This window comes from Entelurus aequoreus, linkage group LG23, assembly GCF_033978785.1.
Source record: "Entelurus aequoreus isolate RoL-2023_Sb linkage group LG23, RoL_Eaeq_v1.1, whole genome shotgun sequence".
Taxonomy (NCBI): Eukaryota; Metazoa; Chordata; class Actinopteri; order Syngnathiformes; family Syngnathidae; genus Entelurus; species Entelurus aequoreus.
The window spans coordinates 25,420,992-25,438,240 of NC_084753.1; the positions used below are offsets into that span (position 1 = coordinate 25,420,992).

The 17,249-nt window shown below is 38.5% G+C and overlaps 1 protein-coding gene across 2 annotated transcripts in view; it reads left to right on the forward strand.

Annotated features, from left to right (window-relative positions):
* Positions 1 to 17,249, forward strand: part of smek1 (SMEK homolog 1, suppressor of mek1 (Dictyostelium)) — a 54,787-nt gene that overhangs the window by 12,912 nt on the left and 24,626 nt on the right. For both annotated transcript variants that reach the window (XM_062034826.1, XM_062034828.1), the window contains exons 3-6: positions 9,701 to 9,799; positions 11,328 to 11,945; positions 16,408 to 16,485; positions 16,566 to 16,682. In XM_062034826.1, the coding sequence (XP_061890810.1) occupies positions 9,701 to 9,799; positions 11,328 to 11,945; positions 16,408 to 16,485; positions 16,566 to 16,682 (912 nt within the window). The remainder of the gene's footprint in view (positions 1 to 9,700; positions 9,800 to 11,327; positions 11,946 to 16,407; positions 16,486 to 16,565; positions 16,683 to 17,249) is intronic.

Below are 17,249 nucleotides of genomic sequence, written 5' to 3' on the forward strand. Positions count from 1 at the left end.
ACAAAAAAATCCCTAATACCCCTCCATCCTTCCATTTTCTACCACTTGTCCCTTTTGGAGTCGCGGGGGGTGCAGCATTCGGGCGGAAGGCGGGGTACACCATGGACAAGTCGCCACTTCATTGCAGGGCCAACACAGATAGACAGACACAAGAAAGTAAAGAAAGAAAATATAAGGTATTTTATTGACTTATTATTTCCAGGCTTTTGCGGGCCATATAAAATGACGTGGACGGCCAGATCTGTGCCTTGAGTTTGACACCTATGGTTTAGTGTTTCCCATTTAAGTATTACCTTGATATTGTTTGTGTTTCTTAAACACATTTTTGCTCCGAGTGTTTCGAGAAGCACAAACTTGACGAGTCGAAATAAAAAAAATCAAATGTTAGCAAAACACAAAAGTTAAGGCAGCAATCATAAATGAAGCTTTCAGCACAAGTTCAGGAACTTTTGGTTCCTGGATCTATGGGTTCCTGCCAGTTCCTGTGTGGTTTGTGTTTCCACTGCATTTCACAGTTCAGGTTAGTTTATACCAGGGGTCACCAACCTTTTTGAAACCAAGAGCTACTTCTTGGGTACTGATTAATGCGAAGGGCTACCAGTTTGATACACACTTAAATAAATTGCCAGAAATAGCCAATTTGCTCAATTTACCTTTAACTGTATGTTATTATTAATAATGATATTTACACTTAATTGAATGGTTTAAAAGAGGAGAAAACACAAAAAAATGACAATTACATTTTGAAACATAGTTTATCTTCAATTTCGACTCTTTAAAATTCAAAATTCAACCGAAAAAAAGAAGAGAAAAACTAGCTAATTCGAATCTTTTTGAAAAAATTAAAAAATGAATTTATGGAACATCATTAGTCATTTTTCCTGATTAAGATTAATTTTAGAATTTTGATGACATGTTTTAAATAGGTTAAAATCCAATCTGCACTTTGTTAGAATATATAACAAATTGGACCAAGCTATATTTCTAACAAAGACAAATCCTTATTTCTTCTAGATTTTCCAGAACAAAATTTTTTCTAAGAAATTCAAAAGACTTTGAAATAAGATTTATATTTGATTCTACAGATTTTCTAGATTTGCCAGAATACATTTTTTTGAATTTGAATCATAATAAGTTTGAAGAAATATTTCACAAATATTCTTCGTAGAAAAAACAGAAGCTAAAATGAAGAATTAAATTAAAATGTATTTATTATTCTTTACAGTAAAAAATAAATTTACTTGAACATTGGTTTAAATTGTCAGGAAAGAAGAGGAAGGAATTTAAAAGGTAAAAACGTATGTGTTTAAAAATCCTAAAATCCTTTTTAAGGTTGTATTTTTTCTCTAAAATTGTCTTTTTGAAAGTTATAAGAAGCAAAGTAAAAAAATAATGAATTTATTTAAACAAGTGAAGACCAAGTCTTTAAAATATTTTCTTGGGTTTTCAAATTCTATTTGAGTTTTGTCTCTCTTAGAATTAAAAATGTCGAGCAAAGCGAAACCAGCTTGCTAGTAAATAAATAAAATTTAAAAAAATAGAGGCAGCTCACTGGTAAGTGCTGCTATTTGAGCTATTTTTAGAACAGGCCAGCGGGCTACTCATCTGGTCCTTACGGGCTACCTGGTGCCCGCAGGCACCGCGTTGGTGACCCCTGGTTTATACAAATCAGGCTGATGATGTATGGAGGAGTGATTCACTATATTTCTACACTGATACCGTGTAATAAACAGACAATATTGGGTCAGAGTTACTTTACTAAAAAGTAAGTAAATGAAATACAAAGCAATCATATACAAAAGGATATGATTTATAAAATACAGTGTACCGAATTGTTTATAAAAAGTCAGGCCTTTGCCCATAATGTCCAACAGTCAGAAAGTCGTTCTCTCAGTAAATGATGAATTCATGAGGGTCACGTGATTCCTTTTGGTCCACTTCAGCTGCAAATAATATATAAAGAATAAATGTCAGTGTTTATCTCACGCCAACAACACAAATACATCTGCTTTAGTGTTAGCATTAGCATTCTGTTCACTCAGGTTGAGGCTAAGAACTACACAAATGGAGTGTCACTGATTACGTTTACAACATGTAATAAAGTAAATAAATAATATTTTGTCATTTATCTTCGTTCCCCTCGTGTGCTGCCTCTTTTTTCCCCATATTTATCCAATGAAGTCAGAGTAGTTAGCAGCAGAGTTCCCTGCTTCGAGTCCGTCCACATCTCGTATATTCGCGTATCAAAATGAATTTTGTAAAAATAATAAACAACAATAAACTATATATAATTTAATGACTACGACTGAGTAAACACTGCAAGATAGTTCCACTGATCAGCGTTCTTCAGCACAAAGATGCCCCACAAAAGTTCCTGCGTTTCGAAAGCTCCTTTCAATCTTCTTTCTCTCCGTTGTCAAGTTTGTTGTAATAGAAATACACAAGAAATTAACAAGTCACAGCATATATTCCAATGGCGGTCGTTTGCTTGAAAGACAAGTTGTAGGAACGCCCCCAACTGTGTTCAACCAATTAGCGTTCGGCAGCACAACTCGCCCCCGAAAATCTTCCTGGTCGCTTGGAAAAGTCCCACCTTGCTAGTAGGAACTACGAAAGGTTCCGAAAGAACTATATTCACCCGGGTAGTTTTTGGTGGAAACACAGGAGAACTTTATTTACCTGGGCACTTACCCAGGTAAAAAGTTCCTGCATTGGAAAAGGGCCTTATGTTGAAATCTACTAGTTCTATTTTGATAAAGACGGGGAAAAACATGCATACTTGTAAACGGCGCGTGCAACAGCAACAAAAAAACATGGCGGTAGAAGCCAAGTTAAAGGCCTACTGAAACCCACTACTACCGACCACGCAGTCTGATAGTTTATATATCAATGATGAAATCTTAACATTGCAACACATGCCAATATGGCCGGGTTAACTTATAAAGTGCAATTTTAAATTTCCCGGGAAATATCCGGCTGAAAACGTCTCGGTATGATGACGTTTGCGCGTGACGTCACGGATTGTAGCAGACATTTTGGAACAGCACGGTGGCCAGCTTAAGTCGTCTGTTTTCATCGCAAAATTCCACATTCTGGACATCTGTGTTGGTGAATCTTTTGCAATTTGTTTAATGAACAATGAAGACAGCAAAGAAGAAAGCTGTAGGTGGGATCGATGTATTAGCGGTTGGCTACAGCAACACAACCAGGAGGACTTTGAGTTGGATAGCAGACGCGCTACCGTGAGTACAGCTTTGGCTTCCAAACATTTGATCGCTTGCCTGTACGTGCGTGCCGCTATGTGCATGTCACGTACGTAACTTTGGGGAAATATATGTGCTGTATGAACTTTACGAAAGCCACAACGCCGTCCGCCGCTGTCCTCACCGGTGTCTGGGTTGACTTTCTCCATCTCCGGGCCGCCGACCGCACCGATGATCGTGGTGAAGTCCTACGTCGCGCCGTCGATCGCTGGAACGCAGGTGAGCACGGGTGGTGATGAGCAGATGAGGCCTGGCGTAGGTGGAGAGCTAATGTTTTTAGCATAGCTCTGTCGAGGTCCCGTACCTAAGTTAGCTTCAATGGCGTCGTTAGCAACAGCATTGCTAGGCTTCGCCAGGCGGGACAGCATTAACCGTGTGGTTACAGGTCCAGGGTTTAGTTCAGTGTCTCCTGAGAGTAGAAGTAATGGTAGTATTGTTGATCTTCGGTCTATCCTTCCAGTCAGGGGCATGTTTCTTCTGTTTCTATCCACAGCTAAGCATGATGCTATCACGTTAGCTCTTCCCCGATGTATTGTCGTGGAGATAAAAGTCACTGTGAATGTCCATTTCGCGTTCTCGACTCTCATTTTCAAGAGGATATAGTATCCGAGGTGGTTTAAAATACAAATCCGTGATCCACAATAGAAAAAGGAGACCGTGTGGAATCCAATGAGCTCTTGTACCTAAGTTACGGTCAGAGCGAAAAAAGATACATCCTGGCGTCCTGCGCTGCACTTTAATCCTTCACTCTCACTTTCCTCATCCACAAATCTTTCATCCTCGCTCAAATTAAAGAGGTAATCGTCGCTTTCTCGGTCCGAATCGCTCTCGCTGCTGGTGGGAATGATTGTAAACAATGTGCAGATGTGAGGCACTCCACCACCGACGTCACGCTACTTCCGGTACAGGCAAGGCTTTTTTATCAGCGACCAAAAGTTGCGAACTTTATCGTCAATGTTCTCTACTAAATCCTTTCAGCAAAAATATGGCAATATCGCGAAATGATCAAGTATGACACATAGAATGGACCTGCTATGCCCGTTTAAATAAGAACATTTCATTTCAGTAGGCCTTTAAATCATGAAATGCAACCTGACATGAGCAAAAACGATGCATATTTATCCGGGAGAGTCTTGATACCAATCTCCTTGACCCAGCCACACAAAGAAGTTGTGGACCTCTATGCTTTTCCAAGTTTTCATCTGTTTTGTTGTGTCGTCTGAAGCGCAAGATAGTTTGACATGTCTGGGAACGCGACCGACGGATAATCTTTGATATCACTCAACAAATCTTGTTTTGACAATGTATAGGGATTTATTGCATTGCATAGTTTGATGTTTTGCTCGTATCTGCTTTTTGCAGGAGGATCTAGGCCTCTTGTGTACTCCGATAGTTTGCGCGCTGCTTGCTGCACTACAGCCATCTTGGCTTGGTTGATCACCACGGTTTTTCACTCCGGGGAAGAAGTCACGTCACAAAGTACGAGCAATTGGTTGTGTTCAGTCTCGTGACTTTTGAACTTAACTTTACAGAAATTGGAGGAAGTGGGATGGACCACCAAACCATCATGGCGATTGTGCAGCAACAGCGTGCAAACTATCTCAGTAGCTAGGGTTTTACATCTTACCAATCAACTCAGATATAAGCAAAAAAATCTACCTAGGATTATCCGTCGGTCGCATTCTCAGACATGTTGAACTATCTGGTGCTCCATACGTCATTCTGCACGGCAAAACAGAGGAAAGCTTGGAAAAGCATGGAGACCTACAACTTCTTTGTGTGTGACTAGGTCAAGGAAATTGGTGTCAAGACTCATAGTTAATGCTCGGGAAAGGTTGCATTTCAAGATTTAACTTCGCATTTTACTAGGATCCTTGTAAAACAAACTGCAATTCCCACCCGATGGCTTTGATTCACTATTGTTGATTATTATTGTTATTGTTTTGATGTCATATGTACTCTGACACAACAGGGAGACAACACACACCCCTGTTACAGCTCACTGTAACTGCATGGTTAGTTTTGGCCATGTTTGTTGTCGTTACGAGTATGCGTCGTTTTCCCCGTCTTTATCAAATATCTAACTACAGATGTCAATGTTCAAGCTTCATTTATGATTGCTGTGTTTGGTAAAAGCTTAACTCTTTTGGGTTTTGCTCACCTTTGCTTTCTTGTGTTTAGACTCGCTGAGTTGGTGCTTTATTAAAAACTTGTAGCAAAAATGTGTTTTAAGAACTCCAAAACAAGATGAAATACAAATAACATCAAGGTAATACTTAAATGGGAAATACTTACCCTTAAAAGTATATCAAACAAACCTATTACGAAGTGATCACTGCAAACTTGTGAGTTCTTCGACTCTTCTCTCTTGGACTAGTGTGATTATATTTGAGTCACTTTTCTCATTGGGTTTTGTAAAATCTTGACATCTTTCACCCATCTTGATTACATCTCAAGGAATTCTGAAGAAAAGTTCATTCTTTTCACAATTTAAACGGTGCCAACAGCCTAAAACACAGGTGTCAAACTCAAGCCCCGGGGGCCAGATCTTGCCTGCGACATCATTTTATCTATCTATATGTGTCAATAAAGTATTTAATATTTTCTCACTAATTGTAATTGATTTTTTTCATTTTGACAGAAACAAATTATGTACTGCTTGAAATTGAATACCTTTTAAACTTTAATGGTATCCATTATTGCAACAAATATTACAGTATATTATCATACCTTCCAAACATGTTTTGTCTAAATAAAAATACTTAACTTTACAGCAAATTACCCACCAAATTAATAAAAATGACATTACATTTTACGTTGTTCTTTACAACATGTTACTGTAAATTGAAAAAAACTACTACTGTTTTTTGCGTTAGAATTCTGTTGACTGAGCTGCCAGTTTTTGACTGTAAAATCAACGGTTGTTGTTTTTTGTTTTTATGGCAGAAAAGCTGGCAGCTAAGTTGTCAGAATAAAAAAAGAACTTGTACTGTTTTTCCATTAACAATATAATGTAAAAACCAATTTAATAATAATAATCATAATGGATTAGATTTTATATCGCGCTTTTCTATTATTAGATACTCAAAGCGCTCACAGAGAAGTGGGAAGCCATCATTCATTCACACCTGGTGGTGGTAAGCTACATTTGTAGCCACAGCTGCCCTGGGGTAGACTGACGGAAGCGAGGCTGCCAGTTTGCGCCCCCCGACCACCACCTATCATTCATTCATCATTCATTCACCTGTGTGAGCGGCACCGGGGGCAAGGGTGAAGTGTCCTGTCCAAGGACACAACAGCAGCGATTTGGATGTCAAGAGGCGGGACGCGAACCTGCAACCCTCAGGTTTCTGGCACGGCCGCTCTACCCACTACGCCATATTCTGGCAACTAAGCTGCCAGCTTTTCCGTAAACCCCTGCCACCCCCCCCCCCCCCCAAAAAAAAAAAAAAACAGTGGAACTGGTTTTCCATTTACCGTAAAATGTGACAAATAAAAAACAACAACACTATCTTACAGTAACATTTTGTAAATGTAAAGGTTTTTAATGTAAAATCGACAGTCTACTTCAAACAATTTATATAATTAATAGTGAAATCCAGAGGCAAATTCATACATTATTCACTGTTACAAGCATCCCTCTGATGGCAGCCATAACTGCCATGTGGAATGAAAACCAGTTTGACATCCCTGCACTAAAACATTGCAAGCATGGGAAATTTTTCTTCAAGAAACGCAAAATGCCGCCCACAACCATATGACCACAGACTCTCGGTGGCCCCTAGATTTACCTGCTAGATAAAGTTACCTAGCAATACAGTATGTTTTTTCTGCTCCGGCATTGCCGATGACTGACAGCATCCCAGGTTTGCTGAAGCATGTTTGGCCTCTCAATTAGAGGTGGGGGAAATAATTCGGATTCGCAATTCAGACATGGAGGATTATAAAATCGATAAGGAAATGTCAATAATCGATAATCTATTTAGTTATTGTAAATAAATTAATGCAGACAGTTCCTAAATTTGTCTGACTGCTGCGAGCCACATCACCGAGAGATCCGACCAGCTCCTTTATTTTAGGACACTTATGTTCCAGTTTTGCACACATTTCCATTAATTAAGTGAATGTGAGAATCAATTTAACTGTTTCTTATTACAAATGCGCAGTTTTTTTAAGTTGTATGTAATAAACACTTATTTTGTGAAAGAAAAAGAAATGTTAAACGGCATCAATACATATAAATTATAGATGCATCCAAAATCGATTTTTAATCGAATCGTAGCTTCTGAAAAGCAGTCATAATCAAGTTCCCACCTCTACTCTCAATGGTGTTGGCCTCTTGCTTCCTAATTTCCATAGCCTCCTTTATCCATCTCTTGTATTTGTTTGTGAGGAAATTACTTTTCTTAGGCTGCAACTTTGTGTTTCCGTAGGTCGGTGCGTCACCGTAACTAGCTCCACTGTCACTTCCGTAGTCGGTCGCATCTTTTGTGGTTAAGTTATGGCTTTATGTCATTGTCTTGTGTCGTCTGTCTGTTGTGGCTTTTGCAATTTTTCTGTAGCTGACAGTAGCTATCCGCCATTTTTGTTTTGATGACGCCAGAGACGGCAGACAGACTTAACGTTTGCTGTCCTTATTATTAAAAGTGCGAAGCGTCATATAATATATGCTGTTATCGGCGATAACATTGATCGCTCCCCTTTTAAAGCGGTCTTGAATCGATACCTATCTTCCGGAAGGCCAACTTGCCAAACACAGATCAATGTAGTCTATTCCAGTGTTTTTCAACCTTTTTTGAGCCAAGGCACATTTTTTTATTGAAAAAATCCGGAGGCACACCACTAGCAGAAATAATAAAAAAATTAAACTCAGCAGCAGTAAAAAGTTGTTGTCGCAATTTTTGGATATGACTTTAAACCATAACCAACCATGCATCATTACAGCTCTTGTCTCAAAGTATGTTTACTGTCACGACCTGTCACATCACTCCGTGACTTATTTAGAGTTTTTTGCTGTTTTCCTGTGTAGTGTTTTAGTTCTTGTATTGCGCTCCTATTTTGGTGGCTTTTCATTTTTTGTTGGTATTTTCCTGTAGCAGTTTCATGTCTTCCTTTGAGCGCTATTCCCCACTTCTGCTTTGTTTTAGCAATCAAGAATATTTAAGTTGTTGCTATCCCTCTTTGTGTGGACATTGTTGATCGTCGTGTCATGTTCGGATGTACTTCGTGGACGCCGTCTCTGCTCCACACGCTGTAAGTCTTTGCTGTCGTCCAGCATTATGTTTTTGTTTACTCTGTAGCCAGTTCAGTTTCAGTTTTGTTCTGCAGAGCCTTCCCTAAGCTTCAATGCCTTAGGGGCACTTTCCTTTTGTTTATTTTTGGTTTAAGCAATAGATACCTTTTCACCTGCATACTGCCTCCTGCTGTCGTCTGCATATTGGGATCACGACAAACCATCGTTGTCTCACACGACGTGTTCCCGACATCTACAAAGCAATTGGCTACCGGCTGCCACCTACTGATATGGAAGAGTATTACACGGATACTCTGCCTCAGCTCTAGACCAGTGGTTCTTAACCTGGGTTCGATCGAACCCTAGGGGTTCGGTGAGTCGGCCTCAGGGGTTCGGCGGATGTCAAAACACCCGACTCATCGTGTAAATACAAATTCTCCCTATCGGCGTATTACGGATACGGCAACAGCTGACAGGTTTGCAGGTGTGTAATTTGTTGTGAGTTTATGCACTGTGTTGGTTTTGTTGGTTGAACAAGTTGATGTTCATGCACGGTTCATTTTATGCACCAGTAAAAAAACATGGTAACACTTTAGTATGGGGAACATATTCACCATTAATTAGTTGCTTATTAACATGCAAATTAGTAACATAATGACTCTTAACTAGTCGTTATTAAGTACTTATTAATGCCTTATTCGGCATGGCCTTATTATAACCCTAACCCTAACCAAATAACTCTAAATTAAGTCTTTATTACTTAGAATATGTTCCCCATACTAAAGTGTTACCAAAAACATATAACTTTGTCTTGAATTTGAAAACATTTTTTTTTATTTTTCACTAAAGAAGGGTTCAGTGAATGCGCATATGAAACTGGTGGGGTTCGGTACCTCCAACAAGGTTAAAAACCACTGCTCTAGACAGTACCGACACTCAACGGCACATTATTTGCAGACTATAACTACTTGTTTGCAAAAAATATTTTTACCCCAAATAGATGAAATTACATAATCTCTCACGGCACACCAGACTGTTTCTCACGGCACACCCACGGCACTGTGGTTGAAAAACGCTGGTCTAATCTAAGGAATATAAATCCATATGTTAATTAATCGTTACGCCTCTACTTTTTATACGGCTCAAGTGCAGTGGGCATACTGGGGACTTTATATTGATGCATTTTTTGCTGGTTCTTTCACAGGATACGCTCATCGTGTGGTCAGAGGCCGAAAACTATGACTTGGCCCTCAGCTTCCAGGAGAAAGCCGGTTGCGATGAGATCTGGGAGAAAATTTGCCAGGTGACTGTGCATCTTTGCTTTTTTGCTGTTTTCCACCTATGCTTGCTGTGGTGTGTAGGGCATTATCGGCAGGATAACACAATATATTTCCAACAATAACAGTACAGTGGTTACAATAACAGTGGTACCCACTGGACTGGAGTGTAAGGCTATGTTCAACATACCTGCTTTGTGTTTCACCAGGAGAGCGCAGTGGTACCTTCCTGTACTTCCTGTAACGCCCAAAATAACAAAATAAATAGGGATGTCCCAATCAATATTTTTGGGCCTCTGATATGATTTATTTGGCTTCAGATTTCGAGTTCCGATCCGATAGTTTGGCAAATGATAATAGAAGTAAAATTGTTTTATAGAAGGTAACTAAAGTATACACATTAACACATTTTTATGAAGCTTATTTTACCAAATTAGGTATTTGATGACATTGTTGACAATCACACTATGTATTGCATTTGTGGTATTTAATGTTTTATACATAACATACTTAATTTCCTCATTGGGGGATAAATAAAGTCTATGCTATCCTAAAATAAAGTGGCTAATGCACAATAACTTAATATAAGCAAAAACTACTATTGGCTTCCATTTAAATCATTTGGGTTTTGCCCTTAAAGCCTTCCTGCATTCAGAAACTCACTGCCTGAATTTCTAAACAACAACAATACACACACACACACACATGTATATATATATATCAATGAGATCAAGAAAAATATTATCGATCTGATTACTTAAGTATTGTTCATACACTGATGTCATACTAGGTATTGGTAGTAGCAACATGTGCTTCGATCACCTCTACTTTACATTGAAGATTTAGCGGTTAGCTTCTTGTGGTGCCCTGCTAGGGGGGTGTGTGTGTGTGTAGCATGCTTGCTATTCATTTTCCTGTAAGCTATCATTTTAATATGTCTGTAGTTTGTACTTCTTGTTTAGCACTTAGCAATACTGCTACATGATGCTATAGTGTTTCACTAAAACTGGATTTGTTTAGCAGATTTTCTAAAACTTGTAGCTCATTCGCCTTATGTTCATGATCAACAATATAAGGTTCTGGATCATAATTTTGCTCAAAGTAATCGTCGTTGGCTCTCACAAAGTCTGCACGATTTGCATTGTTTTTGGTGGGGGAAGGGATCTGCGGTCACACATCACGCGATGACGTGTCTGGCTTCCTCATTATCTCTCAAAATAGCCCGGGAATCTCCGTGAGATTGATACTATTTTGATCATATCTATTTATTCGCAAACTTTGGAAGTCTTAAGGTGTCATACATCAGATATATATGATCATATATTTGAGGTCGGTAAGCACAACCAAAAGTATTACGTACATTAGGTTATAAGGCGCACTGTCGAGTTTTGACAAAATGAAATAATTTTATGTGCGCCTTATAGTCCGAAAAATAAGATAATACAATAGTTGTCGCATTTACTGTATACAGGTATAGGGCTTTTCCACATTTACTGTATATAGGGCTTTTCCAAGTACTCAGACATTCACCAATGATTTTGCTTTATTGTCAAGGTGCAAGGAAAGGACCCATCAGTGGACATCACCCAAGATGTAGTGGACGAGTTAGAAGAGGAGCGCTTCGATGACATGGCTTCGCCTGGTCTGGAGCTGCCTCCATGTGAACTGAGCCGGCTGGAGGACTTGGCGGAGCTGGTGGCCTCCTCGCTCCCGTCGCAACTGCGGCGAGAGAAACTGGCGCTGGCCGTGGAAAACGAGGGCTACATCCGCAAGATCCTTGAGCTTTTCCGCTTGTGTGAGGACTTGGAGAACCAGGAAGGACTGCACCATCTGTATGAAATCATCAAAGGAATTTTTCTACTCAATCGCACCGCCCTCTTTGAGGTCATGTTCTCAGACGAGTGCATCATGGACGTCATCGGTTGTTTGGAGTTTGACCCGGCGCTCCCGCAACCGCGGCGGCACCGGGAGTTTCTCACAAAAACGGCCCGCTTTAAGGAGGTGATTCCCATCTCGGACCCTGAACTGCGTCTGAAAATACACCAGACCTATAGGGTGCAGTACATTCAAGACATGGTTCTGCCGACTCCCTCTGTTTTTGAGGAGAACATGCTGTCCACCCTGCACTCCTTCATCTTCTTCAACAAGGTGGAGATTGTGGGCATGCTTCAGGTGAGGTTGGATGACATATGCAATCAATTCTTCCCCTTAAAGGTTTGTGTGGGTTTTTGTTTTAAGCAAAGAATACTGAAAAGGTTGCATTAAAAAAAACAACCAAAGAAACATGTAAAACGTACTGAATATTACTAGTAGGGCTGCAACTAACGATTAATTTGATAATCGATTAATCTGTCGATAATTACTTCGATTAATAATCGGATAAAAGAGACAAACTACATTTCTATCCTATCCAGTATTTTATTGAAAAAAACAGCACACTGGCACCATACTTATTTTGATTATTATTTCTCAGCTGTTTGTAAATGTTGCAGTTTATAAATAAAGGTTTATATTAAAAAAAATTATTTAAAAAAACCTCTGCGCATAGCATAGATACGAATCGATGACTAAATTAATCGGCAACTATTTTAATAATCGATTTGTTGTTGCAGCCCTAATTACTAGTCCTAATGTAACGCAGACCGTCAGTTTATTAATCTTTTTTAAAGGGGTCTTATTTTTTTTCTCCACATTAGAACACTTCCTTGTGGTTTACATAACATGAAATGGTGGTGCTTTGGGCAAAACTTTGCATAAATCTTGTTTTACAGACCATCTTCAAGCCAATTTCTGACCTTCTCTTCAGAATGCGCCGTTTTGTGTGAGCCCACACCCACTGCGTCGCCACCCCATCAGCCATGTTATAGTATTTTGCGCTTCCATATCGAGGTTACTGACAAGAGTTAGAACTAGAAGCTATTTTTTTAATTAGAAATGACAACAGCGGAGGATTTTAGCATATAAGGAGGTTAAATTGTGTCTTTTATGAAAGCTTTTTGTTGACACTGAATTTTTTAGTGGTTATATTGCGTTTGAAGTTTGTGAACTGAATTGTTTTGACAATAAATTATGCTGACAATTTTTTAAATTGTAAGCAAAATGCTCGTTTAAAAATTCATTGTAAAAAATTCTGTGCTGAAAAATTCAGTGCAAAACAATGCACTCAAGACCCATTTCCGGTAAATTAAGACTAAAGCAATCGATCCCGTCTCAGAACCAGCCAACAATGTGTCAAGTTTGAAGTCACGTGACATGGGTCTGACCAAGAAGCATGTTTTTATGAACATTTTAAACAATGACTGTCACTGTACATTAGTGAACAAATCCTAAAATTCCGGAAAAAAGGATAAAAGTTGGTCACTCAATGGTACAAACACTCACACAATAATGGCTGATACTCAGAACTAGCGTTGTCCCGATACCAATATTTTGGTACCGGTACCAACATGTATTTCAATACATTTCGATACTTTTCTAAATAAAGGGCACCACAAAAATGGCATTATTGGCTTTATTTTAACAACAAATCTTAGGGTACATTAAACATATGTTTCTTATTGCAATCGAATAACAATTTTGTCCTTAAATAAAATAGTGAACATACTAGACAACTTGTCTTTTTTTAGTAAGTAAGCAAATAAAGGCTACTAATTAGTCTGCTGACGTATGCAGTAACATATTGTCATTTATCATTCTATTATTTTGTCAAAATTATGAAGGACAAGCTATAAAAATGTATTATTAATCCACTTGTTGATTTACTGTTAATATCTGCTTATTTTCCGTTTCAACATGTTCTATCTACACTTATGTTAAAATGTAATAATCACTACCTCTTCTGTTGTTTAGATACTTTACATTAGTTTTGGATGATACCACAAAGTTAGGTATCAATCCGATACAAAGTAGTTACAGGATCATACATTGGTCATATTCAAAGTCCTCATGTGTCCAGGGACATATTTCCTGAGTCTTTAAACATAATATGAATTTTAAATAAAGGAAAAAAGATTTTGTGACGATAAAGAATATCAATGTAATTATAGTAGTATCGACTAGATACGCTATTGTACTTTATAGCATTACAGTGGATGTTAGGTGTAGATCCACCCATGGCATTTGTTTACATTCAGGCGCGCTAGCTTTTGGTAGCGGTGACACCGGTGAGCTATTGTATCCTCCTACAGTGTGTAGTGAAGCATGTTTAGCTATTCCTCGTCCTACAGGGATGATACTTGTAAGAAACTTACTTTATTCGTCAGTTTTTAGGTCAAAATGCGTCCGTTCTCCCTTTTCTGTCTACACACTGTGTCTGCTTGTAAGTACTCCGTGATTGTGTGCTGCCGAACATGCTCCTCTGCTCGTAAACCCAGCCACGTCACAACGTGACGACGCGCCGTCATGCCCGGGAACCGGTACTTTTTAAACAGAGTATAGTACCGTTTTTTATTCATTAGTACCGCGATACTATACTAGTACCTGTATACCGTACAACTCTACTCAGAAGGGCGTGGGACGGCGTGGCGTGGATAGTAGAGCGGCCGTGCCAGCAGCTTGAGGGGTCCAGGTTCAATTCCACCTTCTGCCATCCTATTCACGGCCCTTGTGTCTTGGGCAAGACACTTCATCACCCTTGATCCCAATGGCACCTACACTGGTGTACGAATGTGCAAGACTCCCTTAAAAAAGATATTCTTAATCTCAATGGAACTTTCCTGGGTAAATAAAGACTAAAAAAAACATGAAAATACAGAATGTGGGCTTTACAATATTAACTATGAGAACATATGAACGTTGCTCCTCTAATGGAGGACATTTCCTTGATAGACATTTTTTCTAACAGAGCAAGAACAGCAAATATGTAACAAACACGGCAGAATAACTCATATGTCACTCAGAGGAGCTGATTCTAACCAGTGGAATCATTTCTATAGTTTGAAATTATCCAGCAGGCCACATTTAAATATTTATTACGTTGTATTATGCCCATGCAACTGCCTTTTTTATGCTGTTTAGCAAAACCTGTGTCTTGACACCTCATTGGCTGCTTCTGAGACAGGATTGATTGCTTCAGTTTTAATTTACTGGAAGTGGGTCATGCTTTTCGAAGCAGCACCTTTTTCTACACAGAATTTTTAAACACACATTTTGCTAACAATTTTTTTCAATGAAATTGTCAGCATAATTTGATGTAAAAATTTACTTCAATTCAAAAGCCAAAAAAATCAGTTTAATAAATTCAGTGTCAAACAGGCTTTGGTAATAACGATACACATTAAACTCCATAGCATGCATGAGCATGTATGAGCCAGTCTGCCCCACAACAAGAGGACAGGGGACAAATAGGGAACTTGATGACTACAACTGAATAAAAATGGCAGACTCACGCAAAGCTCTTTGGGGATATGGAGATATCCACTGACGTAACCAAGACCAGATAGGTCACTAAAGTCTCAAATTCCAAATGTCTCATTTGGAGCAAATTCAGAAAAAGGCAAAATTGTTTCATAAGTTTTTTGGGTACTAATGGGAATCCCAAATACACAAAAACAGGTACCAGCAAGTAAGCAAATTAGTTTTTGCTTAATACGGCCCCTTTAAGTCGATTGTGTTGCTTGTTCTGTGCAATCTTTTTTTTTTAGGATCGTGTTACCTTTTGTGTGCAAACACCGCAAACGTGGGGTTGTCGCCATAGAGACTAGGAAGTGTTTGGTAAACCTGTCATGCTGAGATGGTAAAATACTGAAACGTGTGCTGTTGTCTTAGGGGACTTCCAGAAGTTGACTGCAATTTTCCCTCATCATTTAGCGTGAAGTTGTCTTAAGGACAAAATCAATATTTACTTACAGTACCTGTTGCTATGTTTGAAAGCTACAGTATTAATAATAATGACAGAAAAAAATACTCAAGCTACCAGGAAAATAGACAAAATAATCGGACAATGTTTTTTAAACTCCTTATTACTAATGGACCCAACACTCTTTATTTTAATTTTTTTTAATATACAGTACAGGCCAAAAGTGTGGACACACTGTCTCCTCATTCAATGCGTTTTATTTCCATGACTATTTACATTGTAGATTGTCACTGAAGGCATCAAAACTATGAATGAACACATGTGGAGTTATGCACTTAACAAAAAAAGGTGAAATAACTGAAAACATGTTTTATATTCTAGTTTCTTCAAAATAGCCACCCTTTGCTCTGATTACTGCTTTGCACATTCTTGGCATACTCTCGATGAGCTTCAAGAGGTAGTCACCTGAAATGGTTTTCACTTCACAGGTGTGCTAGAAGCTCATGGAGAGAATGCCAAGAGTGTGCAAATCAGTAATCAGATCAAAGGGTGGCTATTTTGAAGAAACTAGAATATAAAACATGTTTTCAGTTATTTCACCTTTTTTTGTTAAGTGCATAACTCCACATGTGTTCATTCATAGTTTTGATGCCTTCAGGGACAATCTACAATGTAAATAGTCATGAAAATAATGAAAACACATTGAATGAGGAGAAGGTGTGTCCAAACTTTTGGCCTGTACTGTATAATTGGTTCTCCTAAAAAAAAAAATGTTTTTAATGTATTTCAGATCGATTTGATACATGGCGCTCACATTTTCTTTTTTATGGGATTCAGGACGACGAGAAGTTCCTGACCGATCTTTTTGCACAGCTAACAGACGAGGCTACAGATGACGACAAAAGACATGAACTGGTATTGCATTGGTTTTCTTTCAATTAAGCCAAACGTGTAAGGGTGAGAAGTTGAAAATGTGCATGCCTTTCCCACTACAGGTTAACTTCTTGAAGGAATTTTGCGCGTTCTCACAAACATTACAACCTCAAAACAGAGATGCCTTCTTCAAGACACTGTCAAACATGGGGATTCTACCTGCACTAGAGGTCATATTGGTGAGTAGAGACACTTATTGATTTCTTAAACAAAAAAAAATTGGATTGTGTAATGCGCTTTACATCCTAAATGCCGAGCGGCCTATTGTTAGTTTTTCTTCTTGGTTTAAAGGGGAACTGCACTTTTTTGGAATTTTGCCTATCATTTACAATCTTTATGAGACAAGAAGACAAAAGTTTTTTGTTATTTAAGCATTCTAATTTGTAATGATCGTAATGACTGGCTAACAATGGGAGCAATTAATTCTGCCTCAAAATTACTTTAAAATTGCATCCAACAACTGCCAACAATACTTAATTCACGTTCTGTAACCTGTATAGCAACAAAGCTGTTGTTATTGTAAGAGCCAACAGTCAGGAACATTTTTGGTACCGGTACCCAAACATTTTTTGACACTTGTCTGTACTTTACAATACTTTTCTAAATAAAGGGGACCACAAAAAATTGCATTATTTGCTTTATTTTATCAAAAAATCTTGCAGTACATTAAACATATGTTTCTTATTGCAATTGTGTCCTTAATTGAAATAGTGAACATACAAGACAACTTTTAATTTATAGTAAGT